This window comes from Montipora foliosa, unplaced genomic scaffold (genome assembly GCF_036669935.1).
Source record: "Montipora foliosa isolate CH-2021 unplaced genomic scaffold, ASM3666993v2 scaffold_386, whole genome shotgun sequence".
Lineage (NCBI taxonomy): Eukaryota > Metazoa > Cnidaria > Anthozoa > Scleractinia > Acroporidae > Montipora > Montipora foliosa.
In genome coordinates this window covers 50001-60499 of record NW_027179686.1, presented here as the reverse complement: position 1 = coordinate 60499, position 10499 = coordinate 50001, and the positions used below count along the sequence as shown (strand labels likewise).

The following is a 10499-nucleotide window of genomic DNA, read 5'->3' as shown; positions in this document are numbered from 1 at the left end:
AGCTGGTTGCCTATAATGTCCTGAGCACTATACAGCATACGTCCTCATATAGCAGTATACCCAACGTTTTCCCTTGCATTTAGGCTCGATTTACGCCTCTCACTCGTGTTGGGGTAACCTCCGGTTCAGGAGTGAGCGCTGGCTCATTCCCCGAAACAGTGGCTCGTAATCGAGCCTACTTTGCGTCCATTGCACCTGAAGTTGCTGTTGTAGTTGCAGCCCTTGTAGCTTCAGAACATATAATAGATGTAGCAGGTGCAGTAGCTGTATTAACCACAGTACCTGTAGTAGCAGTAGTAGCCGTAGTACCGGTAGGTGCTGTGGAAGCTATAGTTGCTGTAGCTGATGTGGTAGCTGTAGTACCGGTAGTTGCTGTACAGGCTGTAGTTGCTGTTAGTAGTTGATGTTGTAGCTGTAATACGGGTAGTTGCTGTAGCAGCTGTAGTAGTTCTATTACCAGTAGTCTGTACCAGTAGTTGTTGTAGAAGCTGTAGTTGCCGTAGAAGCAGTTGTAGTTGATGTGGTAGCTGTAGTACCTGTAGTTGTTGTAGTAGCTGTAGTACTGGTAGTTGGTGTAGAAGCTGTATTTGATGTAGTAGCTATAGCATCTGCAGTGTCAATAGCATTGTTTGTCGGATCTGTAGTAACTGTAGTACATGAAATAGCTATAGTATCTAGAGTTGGAGTAGTATCTGTAGTATCTGCAGAATCTGTAGTAGCTTAAAGAGTGAATACAGATGAGAACATCGGAAAGAGCAACTGTCACGACACCAGACCTTGGTTGTGCGAGTTAGGAGAGCCAATGTAGAGCGTATTCTGCTGGAGCGCAGACAGAAATGGAGCTATAATGAGACCTTTTAAGCCTATACAAAACGCGGGAAAATGCTCAAACCAAAGCAAGTTACTTGCGCCAATATATGATCGGCCCTGGTGGCATTTTATGAAAACAAACAATTCAATGTGTCGTCGCGTGACCTGATGGATCCTCGAGGAGACATTTAGGGAGATCAGAGACATGAAAAGCAACAGCAACAAAAACAGTACCCAGAGAAAATTTAGTCTCCCCTGTATCTGGTGAATATTTTGATTTTACCGCATCATTTCTTGACTCCTTTTATGTCACTTTTACAAACCTGGTGCATAAGTTATGTCCATTTGTGTAAAGGGCAAGATGCTACATTAATACAGAGAAAATAAAATACAATCTAAAACAAAAATTTGCCGACAAGGTGGAAAATAAGCAGGCCCGGTAATGTTTTTTTCTGAAAACCTCGGGAAGATATGGATCCCACTAGGTCTGTTACAGAAAGATGTTAGTTTCTAGAAGCCGGAGCAGCTCGGCCAAATTAAAGTCGATGCCGATAAATTTTTTTCCAGGTAGGTATTAACTACCAAATTAATCTATCGTAATGAATTAGACTTTCACAAGAGTCTATCATCGAAGAGTAAGGTTCACCCAAATTAGCCCAGTCCTCACCAGCGTCAGAAAAGTGTCTACTTTTAAACCAAATTTGGCGGGAAAATAACCACTAGCGGGAGCCCACGAGAAGAAGCCTCTATATGCACCATATCCTCGAATGAACCTTTGCGCGTATCTTTCTATTTATAGAGCTAACCCTTCATACAGAGGAGACTCACATTTACATCCATTTACATCATTTCACATACATTGTTTTTGCTAATTTTGTCTTCGTTAGACATTCACTTTATTCTGATTGGCCATTTAAAACAAGGCGTGCAGAGCCGAATAGCTCTTGGCGTTCTGAAAATAGAAAGATACGCGCAAAGGTTGACTCATGGGGCTTGCATGGGAGAGGCAAACTCCTTCTCAGGAGCTCCTGATAATAGCTCTGCACGCCTGACCAATTGGATTACATTACGTCATTCTCGCAGTGCGATGATTTTGTTGCGCCTTTTGATCGGAGGACGGGGACGAGGACGACTACGAATACGAATTTTCCGTTCTGAGCACGCGCACTTCGAAAAATGCAGGGCTCCAGACCTAATGCGTATGCTCAGAACGGAAAACACATACTCGTAGTCGTCCTCCGACCTAAAGGTCCCTACTTATTATTTCCAATATGGCGGCGACCGGTTCAGAAGGAATTAGTTTGTTGTTGAGATATAAGCAATTAAAGACAAAATAAAGGGTGTTTTTACAAGGCTTGCCCGTTGGTTAGCTTTTATACATGTTTAGGACACTTTCTGTGTTCTTATTCTGCTATCATATTTATCATTATGGCGAGGGGGAAACACACAGCACTAGTGCTTAGTGTTCGGGGAAACAGATAACACGGGGGAACACAAAAAGCTGTGACACCGGAGCTTTCCTCGTTGTGCTCTTCCTCTAGTATTTCCGCTTTCAGAATGCTTAATATCGCTAGAGGATGAGATTTCGAAACTTTTCTCTGAACTTAAGTCCACACAACTTTCATCTAAGCTACTCGCTTCACTCTCGCTACTCAGTGACCCTCATTTATTATTTCTGAAAAGTAATCAGAAGGGCAAGATGAAATATTCTGCAAAGTTTAAAAAAATTCTGTGTAGCGGATTCAGAGCCACCTTAATTCTGTGAATCCACTGGGCAGAATTCTTTTTCCAAATGTTTCATTGTAGCCTTCTAATAACTTTTCAGCAATAAAACAGGGGGTCACTGAGTTCGCTTTTGAGATATGAGCAACTAAATCCAAAATATAGGGTGTTCTTGCTGGGCTTTCGCGTTGCCAAGGTAACTGATTACATCACAATAATGATCACATCCTGTTTAGAAATTACTGGTGTTTCATATGGTACCATAACATTGCTGTTTCGTGATACAGTGTTGTAGCGTCATTCGATCTAAAGAGAGTGTCTTCTAAGTATTGAAACCGTTTCGAGCCTCCTTAAGGTGGCTGAACACAGTTTTTGATTCCTAGGCTTCATTTACCTTTGTCTCTAAAATTCTTGATCCTTAGGTCGCTAAAAATGGTAGCAAGCAAGTTAACAACACGAACTTCAGTTTTTTGATAGTTGAGCTGACGTATATGCCGTTGCCATGGCAACATGAACAAATATAAACAGGCCTCTAAAATCGCCTTTGTTTATTTTCAGAAAATCCGGTCGTTATATTTTCTTTATAATTTGCATGTATCAAGCTTGTAACGATGCTCACAAGTTAACACTATCTTAATAATAATTTTACAGAGAGAACTTTAATTATCCCTTGTTGAAGGTTCACTGGAATATCTAGAATTTCCTCTGTTAAGCCCTGGCCAAACGAAACGGAAGTCATCGCAAGTCGACGCAAGTTCTCACTCGCGAAGACTTGCGTTCACTTGCGATAGGGTGGCCAAACGAGACGCAAGTTGAGCGCAAGTCCTTTGCAAAAGTAGCAGAATTTTTGTTTTTTTTTTCTTTTTCCTAGGCTCAGACTCGGAAGAGCTGCTACTTTCACTGTAGCTGCTGCTTATACTTGCACCGCTACTGGGTCTCCTGTTATGGTTTTCGTTTTTCTTATGTTTTTTTAACTCCCTATCCTTGTTTTCTTTTAGCTCTTCGGGGCTTAAGTTTTCCGAATTTTGCTCCGTGACAGAAGCCATCTTGTCAAAATGAAAGCGCGAAAGGCGCGAAATAGTTTGAGATTCCTGCTCAAACAGCGGCATCAGATTGGCTAAAAGGTTTCCAAAAAAGTTCGAATGACTTGCGAAAACTTGCATCCACTTGCGTTGAGTGGGCAAACGAGACGCAAGTTGGGCGGACTTGCGTCCAAAATTTGAACATGTTCAAATCAAACGCAAGTCGTCGCAAGTCTTCGCAAGTGAATGCAAGTGGGTGGCCAAACGGTATGCAAGTCAGCGCAAGTAACAAAACTTGCGTCGACTTGCGATGACTTGCGTTGCGTTTGGCCAGGGCTTTAAAGTTCAAATATTTTCGTGCCAAATTTCGTTAAATTCTAACCAGTGTTTCTCGAGAAATAGGCGTATTTGCGAGAAAGCTATTCCGTATTCAATCGCAGTTTTTTAACTCACTACGCATGCGCTGCATTTAACTGGGTTCTTTCGATAACACAGAAAAATATGCGAATTGCAAAGTTCTTTGCATCGTTACCTTTTCTAACATACATTTCTCACAAAAGACTAAAACCATCAAAACACTATGTTCAATTATGAAGAAAAATTGTACAGATAGAGGAAGCATTGAGCAAATAAAATGACTGCTGTATTATTTCTTTTGCAATCCTTGCGCGCGCGCTGCATTTCGTTAGCAAAAGCGCGCGCGAAAACTGTTAAGGTCGCCGAACACATAATAATTAAATATCTCTCTGTCAAATTATTATTAAAATAGTGGTAACTTGCGAGCATCGTTACAAGCTTGTTGTATGCAAATTATAAAGAAAATCTAACGACCAGATTTTCTGCAAATAAGCAAAACCGATTTTAAAGGCCCTTCTATATTAATTCATGTTGCCATGACAACGGCATATACTTCAGCTTGCTACCATTTTGGTGACCAAAGGATCAAGGGTTTTAGAGTAAAAGGTAAATGAAATATTGGTATCAAAAACTGTGTTCAGCCACCTTCAGTGACCATTAAACCGTTTGTGCAAATTTTTCATAGCATTCGTGAATAGATGTCTGTTTATATTCCATATATGTTAAGAATTAGAAGAAAGGTGAGCGAAATCAGCGATATTTCCACGTGCTGATGTGAACAGCTTTTAGAGCTGCGTGTGTGGCTTACGCGCGCGCTTCAAGCTGAAAACCCTTTCGAGCCTCCATCATATGAGAGGCAGAGCAAATCGAATCACTACGTGTGCAGCTAAAAATAAACGAGACGTGGGTGTGCTTTCTCTTTAAACAAAGGTTAACTGAAAGATGTACGAAAAGGTCGCTAAATTCCTCTAGGGTGGGTTAGGGGAATTTCTGAAGCAGTGTTGTTTCAGTTCAGCGGATGAAAGCAATCAAACATGTTATCGTGACTAGCGCACTGAAGTATCCTGGCACAACGTTGGTAGCAATGGAGACCTCTTTGCAGATAGATTCTGTTTGGTAAGGTTTCTTGATCACTGGTTTAGGACTGAAACCATAAACCTACAATAGAACACAAAAAATTAGTCTTTTAAAATTTGTTTCTGATTGAAGGTAACTCCTCCATTCGCGAAAATGTTTTGAAAGTATGTGATTTTTTTTTCGATGGATGAATAGATGGGAGTTCAGCTTGACAAATACCATGCAAACCTTTGCATGTTGCCTTCTCGATGAACAAAAAGCCAAAAAATGTAATATGATTAGTTTAGATTAACATTCTCCTTCAGTTGTGATAACAGGTAGTCGTCCTAAGTTGAAAATCAGGCGATTAAATGAATCAATCTGAATCCAACCACGAAATGCAACCAGTTTACCAAAAACACACATTTTATTCCTTACAAACAGCGATACTGAGCTACACTGATACTTCTTTGGACACTCTTAAAGTATACAGCCCTGTGTAAAACAAATTACCGGTTTTGCTTTATCCACACAAAACGATAGGACAGTTTTGGTCTCGCGGTAGGCTTCTTTTAGTCCCTTGTCCACGGTCTCATTCCAGAAGGTCGGCTTCCCCAGTAATGCATAGTTCTGCCTGTAACATAAAAACATTTCTGTTTGTCCTGCCGTATTCGTCTTGTCTTAAATAATAAAAAGAATGTCTTCCCATGAATAACATAATGTTCGTACACATTTAACTTTGATGTGTTATAAATAACTCACGGTGACAGGGGCAACGGCGACGCCGTAAAAAAAAAAAAAAAACTACGTTAAAGAGTAAAGAAGCGTGCGGCACGTTTGGCATGCATTTGAGTTCATTTCATTCCAGTCTTCTGCAAACAACAATAGCCATTTTTATACTAGAGACGTGTAAAGCGCGTTGTCGACTTTGGTCAATAGACGCATTATTTGTATGGACGAACTAAATCGTTTTGTGCGTCTTTTGAAGACGCACTAGTTGAAGGCATAAATCGTTTAGTGCGTCTTTGAAGACCCACTACACGATTTAGTCGTCCAGACGTATAATTCTTCTCTCGCCCGTACTTTATACGGAAGAATTAAATGACTAACTAAAAGAAGCATTAAAATGCTTCAAGTCTCCCAGACGCATTATACGTCTCTAGTAAAAACGGCCAACGTGAAATGACCACCTTTGAGGTTTTTAAGACAACGGGAAAATAAAACAGTTATCTCTTTATTTGCTCCGATGGTGTTCCTACATCCAGTCGTAGGTTATTTCGCTAGTTAACATTTACAACAAATGTGTATAACTCAGCGACGTTATGTAATTAAGTCACGTGACGTCCCAAAACCACGCACTGGGACACACCACCTACCAGCGAACAATTAACAATTATTGGGCGAGGTTGAGGAAAATATCGTGATCTGCGAGACACTGACAAATCACGATATTTTGCGATAACCGAGTTTAATAATTTTTTTATCATTCGATAACTGAGTTTTTTTTTTCACAATTCCCAACAATTAAATCACTTTCTGAAAGCTCAGGAAAGCGAACTGCCATTTTCACGCAAGAGCGTGGTTTCAAAATACGCATAAGCAGAATATTATTTGCAGCAAGACACTGCAAATTGGCTCTCGGCCACTGAAAAGGAATTAAGGAAAACAGTCATGAATGATATCTGCAATACAGTATTTTTCAGAATCCACGGCGTGCTTTTTTTTCTTGGGTATCATTTATACAGTTCGTTTGCTATGTTGATACCGTGCTTAAATGCGCTTTACGACGAAGAACAGGGAAGGAAATATAACACAATGGGGTCAAAAATCCCATCTGACAGGTAGCATCCAGTTGGTTGTATACAAAGCGGGGTAGAGTGAATTCTCGATCATTTGAAACCGTCACAACCACATACAAACCTTGGACCACACTGTCTCATATTTAGAGGAGAAATTCTTTAATGATAATGATAATGGGATCAAATGTATTTTAAAGATAAAAAACTGTGTTATTTAGAATTATAATAATGTTTCGATTTAACACGCGCTCTGAATGGTTAAAACCACCCGCTTTATGAGAGCACAACTGCACGGCTGACGCCACTGGTGGGATTTGGAAAATAAAGTTTTCCGAAAATTTTCACCGAGTACGTGATGAAATTTAAAAAAATTCTCTGTTACAAAACAAATAAAGAAGCCTCGCCTGTGATCTGTTCTGGGGATCTTCTTCCTATAATTCCACTAAGGTTCATTCATACAGCACAACGAACGCAGTAGCAGTTTGTTTACCAGCCACACTCGTTAAGCAGCTTGTTTTCCAATTGTCATCATTGTGTTAACAACAACGTTAAGGCCATCCCCTTTTTTTTCTCCGTTTAGCGTCGTCCGACCGACACAAATTTTTGGCATTTTCAAAAAAAAAAAAAGACAACGACGTTTTTAAACCATTTTAATGTCGCATAGGAGTTTCGGTAGTTGATCTTTTTTCACTCTTTTTCCCACGCTGTCTTAATTTTGCCACAACATCCACCAACTTTTCCGCCATATTGATTTTGGGTTCACGTCTTGTTGTTTTCCTTGATCCACAGCTATGATGCTGGGGTACCAGGCCTCCAATTCCGAGACTGCTTATGATTTTTTTTTTTCAATCCGACCGACCGACCCAATATCAGGAAACGCATTCGACGCTAAACGAAAAAAAAAAGGGGATGGCTTAACACAATGAGCGAAAAATTAGAACCTGCATTTGATGGTTTCTTAACTTTGACTGCTTGACATTTTGACAGCTTTGGTCGTGTTTAACCATGCAATAAAATATTTTGACCCATTGATTGGTCTGTTTTAGCGTGCTTTGCGAGAGTACAGATGCATGACTGACGCCACTCGTAGAATTTGGAAAACAAAGTTCTCCGGAAATTTTAGCCGAATGTGTGAGGAAATTATGAAGAAATTGTTTATTATAAAACAAGTTGTAAAGCACTTAGGAAGAGGATAGAGCACTTATTAAGAAGAAGGGACGGTCTCGTGTTTCCCCTACACTTCTTTCTTGCTCTATCCACTTGCGTGTTTTACAACAGAACAAATCATAGGTGAGGCTTGTTTATTTGTTAGTTCGAATACCCTGCGAGACTTGCAGAATTTAAACACTGGTGAGAATATGCTTTTGGGACAAAGGTCGCACGTGCACAGTACTAGCGACAGATAAGTAGGCAAGATTTCGAAATAATTACTTGACGTATTGTTTGTCCCATTTTTGCCGAGCCGGCCGCTCACTTGAAAGGCATGAAGAAGTGTTTACTTTGGGATAATACATCAAAAATGAGAGGCACATCTCGTCTCTTGTACCAAGACCTCCCTAAAGCAAAGGAATGAATGAATGGGTAAATAAATAAATGGATGACTGAAAGCAAAATTAATTGAGGGAGGGAGTGGGTAAAGGAATGAGTAGAGAAACATTTGACTTAAAAGGGTGAGTTCGATTGACCCTTTTCCGGAATAAGAATACGTGGAGTGATGATTTAAAACTGTATGTTTGGCGTTTTGAACAACAAGAATAATAAAGATATGTTTCAAATAGCATTTTAGCAGTTGTTTGACAATTTTAACGTGAATCTCCTTAAAAGCGAAGGATTTCTAACTTATATTCCGTGTATTCCTATTCCGGAATACGGTCAATCGAACGCACCCTTAGAATCTCCGGTTTGTAAGTTTTCGGATTCAAGGCCGCCTCAACTGCCAGTGAACGGTGCATAATGCTTACGGCAAGATAAACAAATCCTGAGCTATTTGTAATGCCACTACCGTAAAATTCCGGTTATAAACCCTTATACAACTTCCTAAAAGGTTTTGCGTGGACTTTTAAACGGAGGGGCTTATATCCGGGGTGGGGGGGTGGGGGGTGGGGGAGGGGGGTCTCGAAATGAGCCACAGCAGAGTTGATGGAAATACGTTTTAAATTTACTAGTTTTAATTTAAACTTTCAAGCCTCATTGGAAATCGAATGCATTTCAACTTTAGGGACAAGATCAAAACTCAACAACGTGAACATAGGAGGAATGAATAGTATCTCGGGACGTCTTTTCGGCATCTCGTTCCAACGGGAATAGCAAAATGGCGCGCTCGGTTGATGAAATACAAGATCTTCTTCATGATTATTTCGTAGGTTTTGTCGATTATACATGTAATGGTGAGTGATTTGTGCCTGTCAATACCTCATCACTTCGTATTTAATTCCTGATATTTATTCGTCAAGACTCACCAAAGGGTACTCATATTTTGATAATTCAAAATGTGGTTGTTTCAAAATGTGATCACTAACCCGAAGAGAGGTCATGAATAAACTAATTTAGACAACGATGAAATTATATAAGAAATGGATCAAATATAGTTGTGGATTAGAGATTTTTCCAAATATGGACTTCACTCATGCAGACCGATGGTGAAACGATATTTTTGGTGGAGAAGTACCCAGAAGTACCCACATTTTCTCATACTTTCGGAGTCGAAGATTTTATCAAAATATGCTAGTTTAACGAGCCCGCAAGTGGCACTTGTGATTTGGTCATTGCATTTGAAAACGATTGCACAAACGCGGATTTTCGATTTAACTCGCTTTTCTTGGACTACCTATGTTGAACGAAGGAATAATTAATTCGAACCAGCAAGGGAGACGTACACATCCACATATCGACTCTCAACAACATCGGGTATTACGCATCGCCACCGTTCACTCAAGGACTCGATGTAGCTCACTTGAGCTTCCCTACATTTCAATGTAGCAATCGTAAAATCATTCAACTTGACACCAAATGTTTCTTCAGACACGCAATGAAGGTATAACACTTATGCTTTAGAGCCGAAGCCTTGACACCAAGATGTGCTTGTTAGCACAACATGGTAGTCTCCTGCACTGCTCACCCCCCGTTATGGCTGGAAGATATTGCCCTCGTTACGATTTCAGTTGATAATATGAAAGGAGTCGCTATGCATTATGGGATACTATTCATTCCTCCTCTGCAACGTGAACGTAACCGTTCACAGCGGCGAGGCTTCCTGCACTTAATTCTCTCATTTATTATTGTTCCGCAATCTTCGCTAATTTTGTGTTTGAAGTAGTGCAGGGTTCTAGAAGGGCACTTTATATTAAGAAAACAAGGAAAACTGGAGGGGGACTAATATCCGGGGGGGGGGGGGGGCTTATAACCGGATGAATGCCATTTTTGACGGTCGATGCCATTCTTAGTAACCAAGCCTTTTTATTCGGTTAGCTTCAATAAATTGTTAGGGTTAGCTTCATTTAAATACTTTGAAATTGCCAATTGGAAGCTCTTAAACCATTGAACCGAGTTCGACATCGTGCGATCAACTTTTTCTATTTTTTTTCTAATTTGTTGTAAGGTTTTTTCTCAGTGTTTTTTAAAATTCTAATCGTGCATACGGCGAGAACTACTGAAATTTAAATTGGCCAATCAGAATTCAGCGATCGGGAAAAACTGTGCTATCCGACGTCACTTCAATTGCTCGCAATCAAAG

The 10499-nt window shown here is 40.1% G+C and overlaps 1 protein-coding gene across 1 annotated transcript in view; it reads right to left on the bottom strand.

The window, feature by feature from the left end:
- Window positions 1-4573: 4573 nt before the first annotated feature.
- Window positions 4574-10499, bottom strand: part of LOC137987738 (DBH-like monooxygenase protein 1) — a 34388-nt gene continuing 28462 nt past the window's right edge. The window contains exons 12-14 of the mRNA XM_068833807.1: window positions 8198-8322; window positions 5481-5601; window positions 4574-5069 (exon numbers count right to left, since the gene is read on the bottom strand). Coding sequence (XP_068689908.1) covers window positions 4923-5069; window positions 5481-5601; window positions 8198-8322 — 393 coding nt within the window. The 3' untranslated portion in view covers window positions 4574-4922. The remainder of the gene's footprint in view (window positions 5070-5480; window positions 5602-8197; window positions 8323-10499) is intronic.